General features: G+C 39.5%; 1 protein-coding gene across 7 annotated transcripts in view; it reads right to left on the bottom strand.

Moving 5' to 3' along the window:
• The window catches only part of ANKRD6 (ankyrin repeat domain 6), a 1,808,044-nt gene that overhangs the window by 33,195 nt on the left and 1,753,355 nt on the right, over positions 1-21,494 (bottom strand). For all 7 annotated transcript variants that reach the window (XM_044067116.1, XM_044067125.1, XM_044067156.1 and 4 more), the window contains one exon: positions 5,542-5,857. In XM_044067116.1, coding sequence (XP_043923051.1) covers positions 5,542-5,857 — 316 coding nt within the window. The remainder of the gene's footprint in view (positions 1-5,541; positions 5,858-21,494) is intronic.

The following is a 21,494-nucleotide window of genomic DNA, read 5'->3' as shown; positions in this document are numbered from 1 at the left end:
ATCTCTGTCACAATCAGAATAGTCAGACCCTGTATCTTCAGGAATTTCTTTACAGGGAATATTCACCTGTAATGGCTTCTGGACACCAGGATTCATAGCCTGTAATGTATGCATTGCTAAGGTAAAAAAGTCATCTTTCTTAACTGTAATTTTTTCTTGACTTAAGATAAACAATGTTTAATCTCTTTTTTTTCTTCATAGGAGTCCCTGTAGAAGAAGACTGATTTGAAGCAGGGATGTCTGACTAGTCTAATGGTGGTCTTGCCTCGGTTCCTCCACCAAGGAATCTCCCAGGGTGTCTCCCAGCCCTAGAGAGGTTGCACATGTCAGACAATGGAACAGCTGAAGAGGACATGGATGACCCCTAGTTCATGGTGGCTGGAAAGAGTACACCACACCATAGGAAGCTGGAAAAGTAAGTGAGTGGTCTGAGGAACAACCAATGGCCACTGCAGGTTCACCCAGTATTACCTGAGGAGCAGACTGAGCCAGTGACAATGGCAAGGACTCTTTTGTAAGAGCTTTTTTCTTTCTAGGACCAGCGAGAGTAGAGTCAGCAGGAAAAGCATAAGTTTCCATTCTCTAGCTGAGGAACAGAAGCCAAAAGCAGTAAGCATTGCTGGTGTTAGTCGGTCAGAAGTTAAGTTGTCACCTAGGGTACACGAGCAGCAGACTTACGCACACACTTCTTGTCCCAGTCAATTTGCAAAGTAAAAGCACAAGTAGCACACAATTTCCCTGACAATATACCTTTTGAAAGTTAGAAACGCTGACAGAAGAAGAAAAATGGCATGTAGGTTGTCACAAACAGAACATAAGCACTATACTGTAAACACACATCCCCACCCATCCCAAGATAAATCTTTTAGAACCAAACTTGAGTCTACACAAACAGAATATATATTTAGCCAAAATTAGCTCCTAATTAGCTAAATAACTTGACAAGAAATTTTTGATATTGTAAAACTACTGAGTTTCTTAAATACCACTTTTAGTGAGAAATTAAAAATAAATATATTTTCTTACAACGACAACCATTTCTATGTGAAGAGGTTCCTCAGCAATGACTTACTGCCAGAAACAAAGCTCTTAGCTGATTGCTGCTCCTGTGAATCCCCAGAGATACTTCTCTTTAAGGTTGCAAGAAGAAATCTTCACTCTGACTTCCTGGTGCTAGTCAATCATTAGTCAGAGTGAAGGTGTGTGTGACCGTATATGTGTGGGTGTTGCAGGGGGTAGAAGTATGTGAACCTGGACAGCTGCTTCTTAGGCAGGGAAACAACCGTTAGAGCCTAAAGGCTACTGATGCAGTGAGAAGATATTTTCCCAACTGCAATATGTCAGTGATAGTATTCGGAGCCCAGCTGTGCAAACACAAAAGGTATGTTTGCAGTAGTATTCAGAGCACAGCTGTGCAAACACAAAAGGTATGTCTGCAGTAACAGCACAGCTTACTATTTACTTACAACAACACATAACCAAGGCAGACAAAATGAAAAAATAAAGTCATAGCAAATGCTTATGTGATTCTCAGGGTTCACTGAAGACAGTGAGTTAACAAACTGAGCCAAATATCAATCTATTTAAAATATACACACATTTTAAATACATAGCCATTATCTATTCCAGTGTTTTCCACTCAGTTAAGTTGGTTGTTCACCTCAGTCAAAAACTGTATACCGGATAGCTGTACTACTGCAATTCCCCCATTTTTCTCCAATGCAAAAATTTGTGACACATGCACAATGTACAATGGGAAATGTAATGCCAACTGTGTCAGACAACTGCCTTTAACATAGCTCCCATAAAAGCATTGTGACAGTCTGAGCCAGTGGCAGCAAATGTTCTCTGACTTTGGGCATTATATGGAAAGATATCATGTACTCTGTCAGTTCTGAACTGTTCTTGATTAATTTTGGACAAGAATGGCCTTAATAGTTTGGTGGAGGTTTCTTCAAACTAGAAGGTGGGAGAAAAATTAAACTGCAAAACAGAAGGCTCCAGAAAAAAAATGTAGCAGACTTGGATATACATTACTAGTTTTGACTTGGTATAGGCAGCAATACTTAAAAATATATGACTTGGTTTTCCACGTGGGGGCATATGCCCCCTCTTGCCTGTTCTATCTCTATCTCTCTCTCTCTCTCTCTCTCTCTCTCCCTCTACCTCTCTCTCTTTCTTCAGAGGATATCCATGATAAATGTCAGCCTTCACTTAGTCTAAACAAGTAACACCATTTCCCTATTTCTATGTACAATGCAGTCTTCCTTTGGAATATACCCAACTGTACCTCTAAAGTACAAAACAAAACCAAGAAAAAATATGTAATTTTAATTTAAAAAGTGACAATAATGTTCTTTTACTCTTCAAGCAAAACACTTTGTAGTGATGTGAGTATTTTTCTGCACAGTAGGTCACTTGCTTTCCCTTTGAGGAGGATACAGAGAAGCTGTCCTGGATGGTGAGAGAAAATGTCATGGATTCACTTCAACTAAATAAGGTGTTTTTAATGTTTTATATCTCTATCTTAACTATAGCCATGTATCAGCTTTCTTTACAGTTAGTGTTATTTATTTATTTTGAATTTCTTAACTGGAGTAGAGCACTGATCCCACTTGACCTGTTTCAGTCTCAAGCCAGGGGAAAAAACAACAACAGGTAGATGACGTTATATACAGAGTAAATGACAGAATGTAATATATATATATATATATATATATTACGGGTCTATATTATTTGAACGAATGTTCAAAATATTGACTGCTGTAAACAGCGAAAATGTACGGTATTGATGCGTGTTTTGTGAGATCACGGTACAGTGACGATCGGGAAATTTCCCCTTTCCTCACTGTAGTGCAATCTCAGAGTTAGTTGCTATATATTATTAGCAGGGGTTGTGTGTGTGTGTGGGGGGGGCACAGCCCCCCCACAATACAGGATTCGATGTCCGCCGTTTTTGCTGTTTAGAGTGATTGATATTTTGAACTTTCATTCAAATAATATAGACCCTATATTACATACAAAGTGAATATTTTAGTTGGTTTGAGGGAATAAAGACAACAAATACATGACATTATACACAGAGTGAGTGGAAAAAAAAAACAACATGCATTACAAAAAAGAATCACAATCAAAATCAAGAGTCAGAGCAAGGTATGTAGACGGACTAAGGGAATGAAGAGGTTAAGTTATATGACCAGAGATATAGCAGTTGCATTTTCCTAGAGTGTTGAAATGTGCTTTTATTTCAGAATGGAAAAATGGGTTAATAGCAAAATGTTAGGGTCAAAGAAGTTCAAATCTGGTGACCAGTCAATTAAGAAAAGGGTAGATTTAACATTGTTATTGTTATTCTGTGACTTATTACAGAAAGATATGAGCTTTGGGGGTACATTTACATATGGATGGTCATTAAAAGATGGTGATGTTTTAGATAAGAAAAGGGTTGTTACTTAATATGAGATCTAGGACGGAGTGGTGAGATTTTGAGGTTGAGTCTATTAGGGTGAGGTTGAACTATATTAGAAAAGTGTTCTGAAATAGTGAAGAAAACTATAAACAAGGAGATGAATAATGTTAGTGCTATGATTTTGAGATATAATCACTGTGCTGCACCACTATCGATAGCCATCAACAATGCTTGGCAGATTGGTCTCAATGAGACCAGTAAGAATATTTTAGGGTACAAGCCAAAGATTGTTTATAGCAGAGGAATGAATATTAAAAATATTATTGAGGATTCTAAACGGAGCCGACAAAAGTCTATAATGCTTAAGTGTGGAGCAAGTAAGTTTTGCAGATATATCAATGATGGCCCTGACGTTTCCATTCATGGATTTGAACATACTTTATCTTGCCCAGGAAGGTGCAGCTGCAGCATTACTATGTTAGTGTATGTTGCTACAAGCACGAGCTGCCACAGTTTCTACGTGGGCAAGACTATACATAGATTAAGGGATAGAATAGCAGAACATACGAGGGCAATCAAATCCAAAAATCAGCACAATGCTCTATACATGCACAGTATAACCTGCACTAACATTAACAAGTTTATCTTTTTTGTGATAGACAAGGTGCTACCGTGTGAAAGGGGAGGGGATGATAAATTAAAAGTAGAAATTATGGCGATAAACTGGCAAATTAGGCTTGATGCCACATCCCCCAAGGCTTGAAAGACAACATTGCAGTTTTACCCATTTTAAAAGAAAGAGCAAGGGGTATTTAAATTAATTCATTAACTGCATTTTATTTCTTGACAGTTCAATAACACATCTATTACACATATATAAGATATATGTTTTTTAATCATATGGTTATATAAGCTGTAAAAGTGTTGTTTTATATTTTCTGGAGAGAACTGAAGGTTTTATTTACCTTTATTAACTGTGTGTGTTTAAAAAAAAATGAATTCAAGGTGACCACATGAAATGATTGGTTGGTTTTGCTTACATCACTCTATTTAAACCAATTTGTTTGTATCCCATGTAACTCTGAGGAAGCCATATTTTAATGGTGAAAGCGCTTAGTTTATGGGACTTGCTGTTTTCTGCTCGTGTCATTAAAGTGGAGTTCCTCTGCCTGTTTTGGGTTGGTTTGTTTTTTGTTTTTTGGTTACTAGTGTTTTGCTTCGTTTGGAGCTTGTTTTGTATATTAGAAAACAATTCAGGTCACTGGAGATGGGACTAAATAGGTTGAGACTGAAGTCACCAAGTATTTTATGCAATTTTTAATATTATTTGATATTATCTGTGGAGGAAGCTATTTCTTTTAGAAAGTTACTTATGTTGTATGTTTCATTTATTTGATTTGATATATTTTATTGTACTGGAATTCCCCAACCTGAGTCCTTCAGCCTTTTACTCTTCCATACCTCACCTATATGATGTGCTGTCAAGACAGAAATGCCAGGAGTGTTGTGGTAATACTCTCTTCCTTTGGTGTCCCTACTGATGGAGACAAGGATGGACCTGAGCTACAGTTGCCTTTGCAGGGAGTAGCATGATCCAACTAGCCAGTGGCTTTGCATCATAAGCTCCCCTGGAATTAATGGATGTGCACCTGCCTCACTAGCTTACTGGCTCAAAATGTCACCTCTTTTTTTTCTCAATGATCATGGATACTCTCCTCTCACACAAAGTATTGTGAGTCCCATAATGTTCCTCAAAGCCGAGTAGGCTAGACATGTGGGCTACCTCATTCCTCTTGGTCATTTTCTAATGCTGCCAACTCATTCATTAAAGCACACTGTTTACTGCTTAAATGGCAATATTACTGTTTTATCAGCACAGCATTCAACAGCTAAGTTATTGACAGATAAAAGTTTTACCCAACATCACTACATGGGGTGAAAGAATTATTTTAGTTTTGTTTAAAACCAACTGACAGATAGAATTTATGTGCAGCACATACCAGCTGACACTAAATGAAATGAAGGGATTTTTTTTTATTTTTATCAGCAGTCCTGTAATACTGTTATAATGAAATGTAACACTATTAAAGTTTAAACTCTACCACACTGACACTATTACAGTGGTCACATACCTTTCAGGCTGTCTTGCTTAACAACAAAATACATTTTTGTGGAACCTTCTTCAGAACTCTGCACTTTAGTTGTTGCCAAATCTTCAGCAATGCCACTTTGCAAATCGAAGTGACAATGATGTGAGCTGACCGGCTGTGGCCCCAGTGGAAACAACTCTGAATCTTCACTTTTCTGGAGTCTTTCTGAATCTTGTACTATGAATGCAGTTTCTGTGGCTGTGGGGGTTGACTTATGCTGCAGATTCCCTGAAAGTTTGGACTCCAAGTTCTGAAATTTTGATATGCACCAGGTTTTAAGTTCATCAACTACTGAGACCTGTCAAAAAATAACAACAAATCAGACTTATTCCTCCAATTACTGTCTGGCTACTTAAATCGACTTCAGTGAGATGCAGTGCCTCAGAAGTATTTAAAGGAAAGTTCCACCCTAGAACTAAAAAAAATGTTTTTTCACTCTTAGCTTTGTTTCCTGCCCTATTTTAACACCTCAAAATCACTCTAGGTGCTTTATTTGTAATGTTAGCCTGTTTTCCACAACATGGCTACCAATGGAGCTTGATGTATCAATGTGATCTTGTACTCCCTCAACCCTTTCTCTTTCCTATAATACTTTGTATGACTCATGCCAGACATAAGGAAGTAACTTTGAATTCCCATGCCATTGACATAATGTGATTTGGGAGGGTCACTGTTATTTTCTTTACCTTCTGTAAAAGGACTGCTTCTTTTCTGTCTTTAATCACCCTCATTTATGTTTGTCTCAGACCTTGTTTTACACTATACTCAGAAATTATGTAGCTACAGCCAGAAAAGTAATAAAATTGCAGGCCTTTGTTCAGGGTTTTCTTTTGTAGTCTGAAGAATTGATTCTGCAAGGGTGTCTCAGTGCAGTGACAGTTTTAACACCTCTGCAGTAGTATGGGGGAGGAGACTCTCAATTTCTCTTGAACTATAAAATAAAATATTGAACAAAGACCTGCTATTTTGTTACTTTTCTGTCTGTAGCTGGATAACTTCTAAGTATAATGTAAAACAGGGTCTGCGCCAAACATAAATAAGGGTGATTAGAGACAGAAAAGAAGCAGTCCTTTTACAGAAGGTAAAGAAAATAACAGTGACCCTCCCAAATCCATTTTATGTCAATGGCATGGGAATTCAAAGTTACTTCCTTATGTCTGGCATGAGTCATACAAAGTATTATGGGAAAGAGAAAGGGCTGAGGGAGTACAAAATCACTTTGATACATCAAGCCCCATTGGTAGCCATGTTGTCGAAAATAGGCAAAAATTACAAATAAAGCACTTAGAATGATTCTGAGGTGTTAAAATAGGTCAGGAAACAAAGACAGAGTGAAAAAAAACAGTTTTTTAGTTCTAGGGTGGAGTTTTCCTTTAAACAATTTTTAGAAGTTAACATTGTTTTGTTTTTTCATATTCCAACTGCCAGCCTCTTTGTTTCCAGTACATGGCACTTACAGCTTTATGAAACATTACTCAGGTGTTTTCAACCTACCTCAAAATACAGACACAGTTCTGCAGATAAGTGTGTGTGTGTGTGTGTGTGTGTGTGTGTGTGTGTGTGTGTGTGTGTGTGTGTCTGTCCCATTAACAGTGTTGAGACATGTAACTACTGGATTGTAAGATGAACTCAGAACACAAAAAGACTAAGCAATTAAGTAATAAGTACAGTAATACAGACAATGCATTTGCTTAGCAAAGCAAAGAATTTCAGTTTAAATTTAGCACCTTCATCTAACATCTGACAGTTCTACATTATGAAACACTGCAATTTAAATTTCTTGAAAGTAAGAGACTACTCGATTAATGTCAACTTTCAAAACAAACTCAAAATAAATAATAGTTTTCAAAAATTAGTGACAAAACCCACAATAAGGGAGGCATCAAGGTCATTCAGCTACATTTAAAAATAGCATAATAGCACAATCCCTTATATAAAATCTCTTAAAATTCATTAGGGATTTGTTTTACAAAAATATTTTTGTTTTCAATTTTGGGCATCTGTTTACCTTTTTAATAACTTATAAAATCTGTCACAACAATTTTAACTCCTTTCATTGAAGGTTGTACGTCAGAGCTGGCAACTCGGCACGTAAAAATCTACTGCCAATCATTAGGGGACCGGAGTTCCGCTGTGGCGACCCCTAATCGGGAAAAGCCGAAAGACAAAACAACTGAATTATCACTTACTTATTTGCTTACTGACATTTGTTTACCAGGAAAGTCTGAATGGGCACAGGTGCCCTTTTTCAGTGGAGGTCTGTGGAGAAAAACTCCAATGTATCAAATTTAATGCAGTCAATATTTACAGTAACGCATTTTATGTATAATGCAGTTTCAGAATATATATATATATATATATATATATATATATATATATATATATATATAAACATATATATATATATATATATATATATATATATATATATATATATATATAAAAACATAATAGTCAGTATAATAAAATTTATATTGACATTCACAAACATTACATTTACAATACTCATACTGACACTTTATAGATAAAAGACTGGCATGTAAAATAGGTAGTAGTAAGAAATACTGTACAGTGAGGTATTAGAGAAGATAAGCAAGTCTGAGTGTTAACAGAGAAATAGTGATGGAATGGTAATTTGGTTGTGCTAATTAGAAGTAGGTATAGTACTTTAAGAAGTACAATAAAGTAAGGTATTAGAATAGGATTAAGTGGGCGGCCGTGGTGGTGCAGTGGTTAATGTTGCCACCTCACAGCAAGAGGTTCTCCAGTTCGATCCTCAGCTGGGGTGCCTTCTGTGCGGAGTCTGCATGTCCTCCCTGTGGTCACGTGGGTTTCCCCGAGGTGCTCCGGTTTCCTCCCACATCCCAAAGACATGCTGTAGGTGGATCGGATACTCTAAATTGGCCCTAGACGTGAGTGCGTGTGTGTTTGTGTCTTCCGCAGAAGGTTGGGTGCTGGGCTGGCAACTCGACACCGTAAAAAACTCCACTGCCACTCATGAGCAGACAGGTCATCCGCTGTGGCAACCCCTAACTGGAAAAAAGCCGAAAGAAGAAGAAGATTAGAAGGGGATTTAGCAGGTTAAGTGATTTAGTGCTTTAAGGGGATCACAGGGTCCTATGAAGTTACTAGGCTATTGGCCCTGAGGCCATTACAAGCCTAGCCAAGTATTTAGCCCATGTTCCAACAAGTCAGCATCCTATGCCACTGTCCATTAGGGACACAGTTAGAATCCCAAGGGTGTATTTTCTGTTTCCCATCCAGTTATCCAGGTTGCGCTTAAAAATGGTTAATGAGTTATTCTGCTTGACTTGGAGCGTGAGTCTATTCCACAAAAGGGGGAGTCTCTGGGATACAAATCTATCCTGCCAACAAGTCCTACTGATGTCACAGACCAGGTTGAGGTCTCGTGTGTGGGTTTCCCGAATGGAGCTCGACTTGCAGATATACCGCAGTCCCATCAAGGTGGGGTCTGAGATTGCTTTGTATGCCAGACAGAGGTCACCTATGAGGAGTCTGTAGGAGACTGAGTAGAGGGACAGAGCCTTTAGCCTACCTGTGTAGGGTAGATGTTTGAGGCCATGGATTCTCCTGGTGAGGAACCTCTGTGGTCTCTCCAGCTGCTGCATGTGCTTTGAGAGGTACATGCTGAAAGGGGCATTGTTCTCAATAATGGGTCTTATACAGAAAGAATACAAGGATGTTATGACCACCTTATCCCTGGATGAGATACCCTTACTAATGAGGTGGGTCATGTAGAAAGCTTTCTGTACAATGGAGGCAATACGGTGGTCAAAAGCCAGTTTGCTATTAACCTGGGTGCCCAAGTCCCTCATAACTGATAGGTTCATAGGTTCATATGTTGGTACTAGGCTATCAGCCCTAGGGCATATACAAGCCTAGCCATAACAATTCCCTGGCTATTTCATCCCACACTATTTACTTCCCTGGACCCCTGTCTAGCAGGGCGACTGACATGATGCCCGGGGTGAATTTCCTTTCTCCCATTTAATTGTCAAGGTTCCTTTTGAAGAGGGCCAAAGAGGCACTCTGCTTGACATGTATGGGTAATCTATTCCAGAGTCTGGGGAGTCTCTGGGTCAAGAACCTATCCCTCCAGCATGTTTTGTTTATTGTGATGACAAGGTTTAGATCCCTGGAGCGTGTGGCTCTGAGGGATTGGGATTTCTTTAAGTGTAGCATGTCCAACAGCTCTGGGTTTGACACGGCCTTGTATGTTAAGCAGAGATCGCCTCTGAGTAGACAATATGTGACAGAGTGTAGCTGGAGTTTTTTAAGGCGGTCAGCATAGGGCATCTGCTTTAGGCCTGTGATTCTTTTAGTGAGGTATTTCTGCAGCCTTTCCAATTGTTGCAGATGTCTTGAGAGGTACATACCAAACGGGGCGTTGTATTCTATAATGGGTCTAATGAGGGATGAGTATAGTGGGACAATGACCTCCTTTTTTCTGGATGAAAAGCCCTTAGTGATGAGGTGTGCCACATAGAAGGATTCCCTGACTGTTGTGGCAATGTGGTTATCGAAGGTGAGACCATTTTCCACCTGTGTCCCTAAGTCTCTTATCACACTTTCGGTGTTTAGTGTACTGCCACCTACATGGTAATTCACAGGTACATGTTTTTTCCCAAAGGGGATAACTATACATTTCTTGGCATTGAGCTTGAGCCCATGGCTCTGGCACCAAGCATCTGTTTCTGTAAGGCCCTTTTGTAGAGTTTTCACATCATATGAGGATTCAATAATGGCTCCCAGTTTGCAGTCATCTGCAAACTTTGTTAGCCAGAGTCCCTTAGTGTTGGCCTGTACTTCAGAGAAGTAGATGCCAAACAAGAGCGGTCCCAGGACTGAACCCTGAGGTAATTGCGCAATTAGGACCTTACTAATGTAATAATTTGTGGGGACGTCCCTCTCCCCAAAGGGGATGATGATGCATTTTTTGACATTCAGTTTGAGGCCATGTTTCTGGCACCAGTCATTTGTTTGGGTGAGACCTGCTTGGAGGACGTCCACATCACTAGGGGAATTGATCACAGCACCCACCTTGTAGTCATCTATTTTGACTAGGTGGGTTCTATCAGTGAGCCAGTTTGCTACCCATCTGATAACATATGGATTGATGCCTAGTTGAGAGAGTTTATTTATTATACCTGAGTGGGGAATAGTATCGAAGGCTTTGGCCAGGTGAAGGTAGGTGGTGTGCACCATCTTTCCCTCGTCCATGGCTTTGGTGACTGTCTCAAAGAAGTAGACCAAATTTAACAGGCATGACCTCACCCTGACTAAACCAAACTGTGTGGGATTGAATGTTTGGAGGTTGCCATTGTCCTTGTTAATGAAGTCTATGATAATCCAATCCATGACCTTGCAGATCAGGCTAGTTAGGCTGATGGATCTATAACTTCCTGGATATGTGGATGCTCCACCTTTGTGCAAAGGGATGACAGTGGCTGTCCTCCACTTGGCTAGTATGAAGCTGGTACTTAGGCTTTGGTTGAATAGGGTGCCTAATGGTGCTGCAAGTTCCTGCCTGAGTTCATGTAAGATGCAACCTGGGATGTTATCGAGTCCCATGAAGGCTGTATTTTTTGCCTTTGAGAGGGCATTGATGACTTGCTCCCTAGAGATAAGGGGAGGGGGCAGGTACTGGGGATGTTCTGATTTACTGATGGGGGGACAGAGGAGTGAAGTTTTCACTGAACTTGTCTGCCAGCAAGTTGGCTATGTCTACAGAGTTTGTGTATGTGGTGTCCTTGACCACCAGTTCTGAGCTGATCTGGGTTCTTCCAATGAGACTGCGGACACAGGTGAAGAAGCCCTTATGACTATCTTTAGTAGATGTGGCCAGTTTGGACTCAAAGTTTGCTTTGGAGGATTTCACTAGTGCTCTTATTTGCTTGTTCAGGCTAGGAAGAGATTGCTTCCAATTAGACACCTGCTCCTTCTTGGTCCTGGACAGCAACTTTTTCTTTTATCATAGAGTTTATTTATTGCAGATGTCCACCAGACAGGTTTACTCTTACTTGAGGAAGATGATTTCGTCCTTTCAAGTATTCCTGATTCCATGCAGCTATATAAATGTTCATATAGTACTTTGGTGTAGGTTTGGACATATGTGCCAGTTCCTATGAAGGGGTGAAGGGGTTGTGAAGCTGTTTATACCTTCCCTCATGAGGTTGTAATCAGCTTTAGAATTTTTTTTTGTTTGACCCTAGCTGGGGGGGGGGGGGGTTGGGGGAGATGGTGACTTTGAAAGTGACCGCTTTGTGGTCGGATCTTACCAGGGATAATGACACTGTTAGGATGCTGCAGTGGATACTCATGTTGGTTAATACCAAGTCCAAGATATTTTAACCTCTTGTGGGGGTGTTGACCAACTGGTCCAAGGCATCTGCAATGACGAAATCAAGGAATCGCTGGGCATTTGTATTTTGGCATGAGTATTTCTTCCAATCTATGGTTGGACAGTTAAAGTCACCCATGATAAGGGTAAAGGGTTGAATCTTGACAGATTTGAAGAGGTCCAGATAGATTGAGTGGTCATCTTGAGTCAAAGCTGGAGGCCTATAGATAGCTATGATTTGAATAGGGGTCTTGTCAATTGTTAACTGCACCTGCAGTGTTTCCTATGTATCATACTGTTTGACCAGCCTAGAGGTGTGTATGTCTTTTATATATATTGCAACTCCACCTCCCTTTGCTTTGCTGCCCACGGTTTGGGGTGTGACTATATGACAGGATGAGTAACCTGGTATGGCTCGGGTGCTCTCCGTAGCTTTGAACCAGGTTTCTGTGACTGCACAAATGTCAGCATCTTCCAGGGTTAATAATGCTTGCAATGAGTGCAGTTTCATGTTTAGACTGCTAGCGTTTATCAGTATGACCTTTAATTTACATGTTGATGAAATTTTCATGTTGGTAGTTTTGTTTGACCTCAAGGCATTGCCTAAAAAAGGTACTACGGGGAGGCAAGAGCCTTTGCCAGGAGCCTGAAGTCCAGGTGAGACAGATGCAGGCCATCTCTGGCAAAGCATCATGGTTTGTCAGTCATGTCATCCCAGGCTGTCAGTTACTGGATCCCCTTGGAATGACACCAGAAACTAAGCCAATTTTTTAAAGTCAATCATTTTCTGTTTGTATTGAGGCATCGTTCTGGGTGATGGTAGAATGCTGCTTAAGGCTAGGAACATACTTGCCTGGTGCACATACTCAGTGAGTTTGATCATGTCTCTCTTGATATAGTCCAAGGAGGTACATCTCAAGTCATTCACGCCAACATGGAATATGACATAGTCATAACAGTCCCTGTTGAGAGACTTGCGTGCATGGGTGATATGGCAGATTCTGGCACCTGACAAACTAACTGTGACTTTTTCCTTATCCAACCTCTTTAGGGCACATCTGTGTGTCTCACAATGGAGTCTCCTATGAATAATATGCTGGGTTTATATTTTGGCATTAATGGCTGTGAGACACAGGTGTGTGGACTATATGTGGTGTGTGGTGTGGTGGGCAGTACAGTTTGTGTCTATTTTTACCTCGGAGGTCTGTTGTTTGGGTATGTTTTTGTTGAGAACCTATGCGTATGTGGGGGGTGTTGTGTAGGTGTGGGTGGTGTTTGTGTTGACAACTTCTCAGTGCCAGATATACTGGCTTTTGGGGGGAGGGAGCAATGACTCTAGGTGCCTAATGTAATTGCATCTCTCACAAATTGTGTTCCTATGTGGCAGTAGTAGAGGGTTGTCTGTGTACATGAAGCAGTTGCTACACTGTCTCAGGATGCCCATATCAACCAGGCTGGCAGAAGAAAATGTAGGAAACTGTCCATTCATATTTGTCAGAAACTGAGGGAGAGAGGCTAGAGAGAGCTAACAGCGTAAAGGGTGGAAGGTCTAACAGTAGTACTATTAAGTGATCACACAAGTGCTACTAAGGGATAATTTGTAGAAGGAATACCTCAAAAAGGGTTAAAATCCATGCAGCTGCAGCTCTGGATGCAGCAAACCTGTATCTAGACTATGCTACTTAATTTAAGGTTAAAAACACAGTAAAAAGCTCACAAAGAAGCACAGATTAACCACTTACAGACAAAGAACAGAATTCACAGTATGGAAAAATGCAGTAAACAGTAACGAAATGCAGTAAAATGCAGTGAAACAGCAATTAATTGCAGTAGATAGGAATGAAATATAGTTAATCAGTAAAGTGCTTTAAAACTGTGCAAATGTGATAAATTAGCTCACAATCACAACAGTAAAAAACAACTCAAATAAAGCAGCAACTCAGTAGAATACTGTCATCAGTTTAATAAGGCTACCGACAAGCAGTAATAAATGTGACAAACTAAATGCAGCTGAACTCCTAAGCACAAGCAGCAAAATGAAGTAGGAAGAGGCACATTTTTTTAGTAGAAAGTGAGGAGACAGAAGACAATTCAAGGTTGAGAAGCTAAAGGGGTGGGCCATCACAACTTATTTTACTGTACACAGTAGAATGACCTGATGTAATGGAACTGGAAGGAGTGTCCAATTTCAGTAAAATTTATACTAGAGGCAGGCAACTCAAAGTCACCAAGCTTTAATACCACAACTGCAGCTGGGCGGGTGGGTGTTATAAACAAGATCAGAAGAACAGAGGTAAGGACTGAATTCACTAAGTCTAAAAAACAGTTGCACAGTTTAAACAGATATGCAGCAAATGTTTTAGCAAATCAGAAGTGCAGAAAACAGTTGAAAATAAGCGCTCATCTTTTTCAGTCTCACAGCAGAGCAATGGCAGAAGGCCTAACTCACTGCAGCTTTAAGCAAACAAGTACAAACTGGTTTAAACACTGGCTAATTAAGGCAAAGAAACAGGAACCAGGCAAATTATCCAATCAAAAGAAACAAAAACACAGCCTTGCAGTAATGGCTTTAGCTAGATCAGACCAGACTGAATTCCCCCTCCCACGAAGAAACAGCTAGGCCTCCCTAGACAAAAGATTTCACTACAAGCTCCAAAGGTCACAAACAGTAATAGATATTCAACTCTATACTAGTGTTTTTCAAGTACAGCAACAAGTAGAAAGAACAGAACAGACAAACAAAAAGGAGATAAAGATCAGAATAGAGGTAAGGACTGAATTCACTAAGTCTAAAAAACAGTTGCACAGTTTAAACAGATATGCAGCAAATGTTTTAGTAAATCAGAAGTGCAGAAAACAGCTGAAAATAAGCACTTCTATTTTCCAGTCTCACAGCAGAGCAATGGCAGAAGGCCTAACTCACTGTAGCTTTGAGCAAACTGGTTTAAACTCTGGCTAATTAAGGCAGAGAAACAGGAACCTGCTAAACTATCCAATCAAAAAAGTGTATAATAAAAGTGATGAAAGGTGTTAGAGAGCTATGTCCCAGGTAATGAGCACGGACAAAGCCAGGAGGCAGAGAGGAAGTCTTTTAGTAATGGTCTGAAAATATAAAGGTGTGTGACAGACCTGATTGAGATAATAATGTTATAAGTTCTAACTACACTGACCTCAACACTTAAGACACAGGCAAACATACATTTATTTAAAAGATAAACTATGTTAACATGTTCATAGTTACCAACATACATCACATACACAGCTTTATGCAATTATCATCACCGTTTTTTTTTGTCTCATTTTTGGGCCTACTCCTGTCTATATTTCCTTCTGAACTGCACCAATGCCCTCATTTTCTTATTCACACTGACGGGTCTCCTTACCAGGCTTACCTTGCGGCTTTCTCCCTACTTCTTACTGCTCCTTCCTCTCATGACTGCTGTGCATCCACCCCTCTTCTGGTTTTGACTTATGAAGTGTTCAACAGCCTTGATCCCCAGCCTGTATTTCATGCATTTTTTTTCATATTTATTCTATCTGCTGCAACCAGGTATTCCAATTTGATCTCACATTTAATGAAATTTATCCAAACTAGCTACATACTGCTTTTGCAGTGTCTCCTATTCTCCTCATTGACCTACTGTAGTTGTCTCCTTCAGCAGAAAACATGCACCCTCATTTTGCTCCTGTACCACCATATCATATACACAGTATGCTTCTCCACCCCCCACCCACTACTCAACAAATCTCCTTCACCCCCCAACCACCATCAACTCAGCCAGCTTGATATTCACTGGAATGCTTCTACCTCCCCTCCAGAGGACTAAGACCCTGGGCAGTATCTAGTAACTCAAAATAACATTTGGTCTGTGCCATACTTTTACAAAGAGTTCTTACACTGAAGACCTAGCCCCTCAAAACTGCTTGAAATGCAGTATTGAGAGGTCAGGAATTGAGATTAGAAAACGTCTGGAAAAAAAGAACTGATGACTGTAAGGTAGGTACAAGCTGTCCAAAATGTATTTTTATTTACTTATTTGTCATTTGTTAACCAGGTTAGTCCAGCTGATCCAAAAAGGCCTGTGTTCTGTGGAGACCCGAGAAGAATCGCTCCAGAAAAAAAAACACATAACTAACATGCATACATTCAAAAAACAAGAACATTGAAAAGTTAAATCATACACTCAAAAAGCAAGAAAATTACAAATTGATACATTCAAAAAGCAAGAAAATTGTTCACTGATATCATTGCATAGGTTAACAGTAACAGAGGGATAGTTGGCAAGTATAAACAAAATTAGATGCTGAGAGAGCAACATTACAGAGTTTAGATAGTAAACAAAAAAGTGCTACTACTAATAGACAGTATAAGTGGTAGAAGGCACTAACATAAAGAGTAGAGAGGTTTAAGGAGGTGTGGGGGGAGGAGGTTTAAGTAGGGTTTTGGCATAGGCAGGAGCTGGAATTGAGCAGGTAATTTTTAATTTCAGTTTTGAAGTGGTTCGTACAGTTGATGTTTTAAATATTTGGTGGGAGAATGTTCCAGGTGTACAACAATATGCTTTTATAAAGAAGTTTGCCAATGTTTTTGTTGGTTTTATAAACATTAACAATGTTGCGTTCAGAACTACGTAGTGTTTGTGAGGGGGTGTAGTGGGACATGAGTGAACAGAGGGAAGGACAGGCTGAGGGTTTTGATTTGTAAGGTGTGGGTGAACTGTAGCTGGGAAAGGAGAAGAAGTTGGGGGTACTCAAGCCATTCAAGTAGTTTTAGAGCAAGGCAGTGATGGGACTTGTATGGTTGATTACTAGCAAACCGAGCTAGGGTTAATAAGGTGGACTTTAGAAATGTGAGTACAGGAGAGGTGTACAAAAGACAGGGTAGGAGGAAAGCCTGTGCCAGAGCGGGTTTGGAGTTAGAAGCTAGGAATTTTTTGTTTCTGTAGAGTAGACCCATTTTTTTATTTGTCTTTTTAATACAGTTTTGTATATGGAGGTCACATTTTAATTGGTCATCAATTATAATACCCAGCAGTTTAGTGTGAAAATTGGCTTTAATTAGGGTGGTGTCACATGATGAGATGGTGAAGGTGGTTTAATGGTGAGAAAGAGATTTAGGGAGAAATAGGAAGAGTTTGTTTTTTGGGGTTAAGGATGAGCTGGCTGTCAGCCAGTCATTGTTCGATGCTGGGAAATGAGTTTTGAGGGATAAAGTGGAGGTGAGAGATGTCATCACAGCAGCTGATAAGGGTAGAACCATCTGCATATTACATCAGGGAAGAGGTTCTCCTAGAAGAGTGGAGGTTGTTGGTGAAGATACTGAAAGGAAGAGGTTCTAGGATAGAGTCCTGGAGACACAAGTCTGGGTAGGTAAGAAAGGGGAGTATGTAGAAAGCCATCTGACTGACTGTAGCCTGTTTGAAAGGTAGTTGGAGAACCAGAGAATAGCAGAGGGGGAGAGCTTGAGATCAGCTAGTTATGAGACTGTATTAAATGCTTTTGAGAGGTCAAGAAAAAGACATGGCACAAGTAGGTTTTTATCTCTGGCCTCTACGACACTATGAGTAAAAGACAGAATGGCTGTGGTTGTGCTACAGTTTGGCCTAAAGCCATGTTGAGCAGGGGTCAGAAGGTTGTTGTCCAGAAGACAGTTAAGGAGCTGTTTGTGAATGCATTTTTCAAGAATTTTAGAGAGAGGTGAGAGAATGGTTATGAGTCGACAGTTTGACAGATCTGTGGAGTTTCTTCCTTTGTGTAATGGTATGGTGTAAAAAGAATTCCAAATTTCAGGGACAGTAGATTCTTGGATTGACCTATTTATGAGTACAGAGACTAGGTAGGCTATTGATTGAGCTGCGAGCTTAAGAAAGAGGGGAGGGAGGTTATCTGCAGAAGAGGAGCATGGTTTTAGTTTAAGTAGAAGAGATTTTATGTGTGCAGTTTGAATGGGGTTTAGAGAAAAAGGGGAGGTATTGGTAGTGCTGGGATACATGGGTAGAAGATTTTTGTCTTGGTCTGTGGGAATTAATTTGGGAATAGATTCAATGAAGTGAAAGTTTAGTAGAACGGTGGTTTCTTGAGGGGTATTGTTTGGATAGGGGTTAGGTGTGGTGGGTTTACCTGGGTGTAGGACATTGTTGATAGCGTACCAGAATTTTCTAGGGTTGAAGTTGTGGGTGAATTGAGCCTTACAGTAGTATTTACTGGCATTGGTTTACTAGGAAAGTCCAAATGGGTTGTGACCCTTTCCAGAGGAGGCCTGGGGAGAAAAGCTCCATTATACAGATATGCTAAAATATACTACAGTACAATAATACAATTTCATTGACAATTGACAGTTACGTTTTATATGAAATCATATAGTATAGCTAGCTATATTTTACTGGAATACACAGTTTAGTTTTTTTCCCCACAATAACACAATAAAGTATATACAGTAGAATTTCAGCAATATAAGTAGAATGCCAGATTTTGCATTAAACATTGAAATAAAACAGAGCTGTGAAAAGTCAGGAAAATAAGGCATTTAAGGAAAGAGATCTAAAAGTACATGAGAAACAGATGTAGAGAAGACATGTAAAGAGGATGTACTAGATGAGATAAGAGAGGAGGGTATACAGTGAAATGAGTGAAACTAAGTTTCATATAGTAGGGAAGTTAGGTGTCATGAAATGGCAATATTACTATAGCCACACTGGCATCATTCTAACCACGCATGGTTAAGGTAAGGAGACACTTGTCTGTCAGGTGTTGCTTCAGCTGGTATTTAAAGTTTTTCAAACTGCAGAGTATTCTTTATTGGTGTGTGATAGTATTCCAGTTATTAGGAATGCAGTGAGAATACAGGGAGTACCCTGCATTGTTTTGGTTTAGTTATGGAGAGTAAGGATTTGTCAGTGGAATACAGGAGCCTCTTTGGAACATAGGCCTGGATAATGATACTAAGGAGTGGAAATTGTTTAGGGTTGTGCAATAGTCTGAAGGTTGTAACTAGCTGAGCAGAGTAAGGAATTATTAATTTTGAGCCAATTAACTGTTTTAGAGAGAGAGAGGCTGTGGCTGGATTTATATTACTGGTGGGTTGGACATTTTACCACTTTAATGCAGTATTGTAGTTTGATAGTGAAGAATTAAGATGAGTAAATATGCTAGATGGATACAGTAGGGTGAGGAGCAGATAAAATGTAGCTATACTGTGCCTGGCTGTATCAGTGAGGTAAAGTTTTGCTCGACAGAGACAGCCTAGTCTTTGGTGAATCTTTTCATGGCTTGTGAAAATGAAATTCAAATTTCATATTATCATCTATAATCACACCTAGTAGTTTGGTGTGAAATACAGATGATAGACTGTTACATTTAGTTTTTTTGGGGGAAAGAGAGCTGGGAGTGAACAGTGAACAGTAGCAATTTGTTCTTTTTAGGACTCAGGAGGAGATGTGAATGCACCCAAAAAACAATCTGTTGTGTGAGACAATAAGGTAAGTACAGTCTGCAGAACCCCCACACTGTGTGAGTGGCAGAGGTAACTGGCAATGGTTGCAGCACTGTTTAGTGAACTGTTTAAACAGGCAGATTATACTTGTAGCATTTACAACATACAGGCAGACTATGCAAAGGTAGAATGATAAACGTAGATACAGGGTGGGGTTTTAAATGACTAATTTGGTGGTTTACACCAATTATTTATGTATGGGTAATTTTATAGTTTAATTCAACTAATTAGCAGATTGGGGATTTTTAACAGTAGGTCAGTTATTCCTCCGTGCAGAATGCACACCACTAAGGTTATCTTTTAAAGTCAAATACATGAATCTGTGATTTTTTTAAACAGTAAACACATCAGTTGTTTTCTGAATTTTGAAGAGAGAGACAGATATCCACACATTAACAACTTGGATTTACAGAAAATGATGTATGCTGTGCAACAGTGAGAGCTTGTCTTGGGAGTGATGGATTATGGGCCGCAAAGTCCAGGCAGTGTTTTCTAGCAGGGCATCAGAAGTTAGACATATACCCTAGTGAATAATGCAATAAGAAAGAAGAAAAGCAGACGGTGGTACACCAGAGTATATTTTAAAACACACTTGCTTTGAAGAAAGAACACTTCAGGTAATGCAGTCAAAAACCTATCTGTCCTTTACTGGCTTCCACTAACCCTCTGTACCTCCATCTTGATTAAATTAGCAGCTCTTCTTTCTTTTGGTTTACGCTCACTAGCTACTTCCCATAAAGAGTCCAGTGTTATGTAAAGATCTGAATATTAGTTTAACGTATCTTTTTTTAAAATTTTAACAGAACAAACAAGCTACATAGCTACACAGTAAGCATGACTGACATACTTCTGAGAAAGGTCATTAAAATGTAATTAAAAATGACAAAAAAACTCAAGTACTCATTACATCCAAGTGACACCTCCAGGTGCATCTGCAGTTAACTCCTACTGATGCCTCTAGGCATCAAATATTGCTTGTTCATATTTACATCAATAATTCCAAAATCATACTATGTACAAGGTTTTAAAAGATTTCATTATAAACTTACACAATAGCAACCTCAACTGCATTGATAATGGACCTATGTCTAGTTTAGGTAAATCGATATTAACTGTTGTTTTTATGATATTAATTTATATATTTTATATATATATATATATATATATATATATATATATATATATGTATATATATACATTTTCACATTTTTCTAAATATCTCAACAACCATGTAACACATGCAAAACTCCTTAGCCTCAACCGAAAGCTCTCAGCTACATGAATAAAATGCTGCTGAAAGTATGTGTGCAACTTGAGTGGTTGCTGAGATATTGTAAGTTGTTTACAAAATACTGTAACTGCAACAGTTACTCCCCCGGATTTACTAAACTTCCACGCAGGACTAATCTAGTCCTGCACGGAAGCGGCAGTTTAAGAGGAGGATGGCAGCGTGCCATACATATTAATGAAGGCACGCTGCCTGAACTCCTAATGCTACACGGAGCTTGGATGAGTGCAGGGGGTGTGTCTGAGAGCAGAGCTCTCAGAATAAACATGCCCCTGCAAAGTAGAACAGAAGAATGTGTAAATAAATGAGCGAGACTGCTCACAAGTGTCCGCATATCCCCACCAACAGTCCCCATGTGTTCAACAGCGACAGTACAGTCAAATAAAATGAAGAAACCCAATTATTTAATTTTTATAAAACCCCGAGTACAGCTAACCGTAGGTGCTTGGGTTTGCCCAACACCTAGATACTGTTAAAGCAGCTGAAAAGGCTGAAGAGGATAATAAGGAATATATATGCAAATGAAACAGCACAGCAATAGTGGAGTGGTTAGAGCATCCGCCTAACGAACAGGCATTCCTGGTTCGAGTCCCACTGCAGCACAAATCATTTTCCACAGGAAATCTGTATATGAACATAATTTGACATTGTTTTGCCGTATAACCTACAGAATAACAATTAAATGTGAACAGGGACTACTGCATGAAATGCACATGTGAAGATTTAGTGTCATAATGAATAAGGCACAAGTAAGCAGGTCTAAGCACAAATAAGCAGCAGTAAACGTGTCCAAG

This window comes from Protopterus annectens, chromosome 1.part0, assembly GCF_019279795.1.
Source record: "Protopterus annectens isolate FY-2018-M chromosome 1.part0, PAN1.0, whole genome shotgun sequence".
Lineage (NCBI taxonomy): Eukaryota > Metazoa > Chordata > Ceratodontiformes > Protopteridae > Protopterus > Protopterus annectens.
The sequence above is the reverse complement of the archived record's forward strand: the minus strand, read 5'-3'. Positions and strand labels throughout refer to the sequence as shown.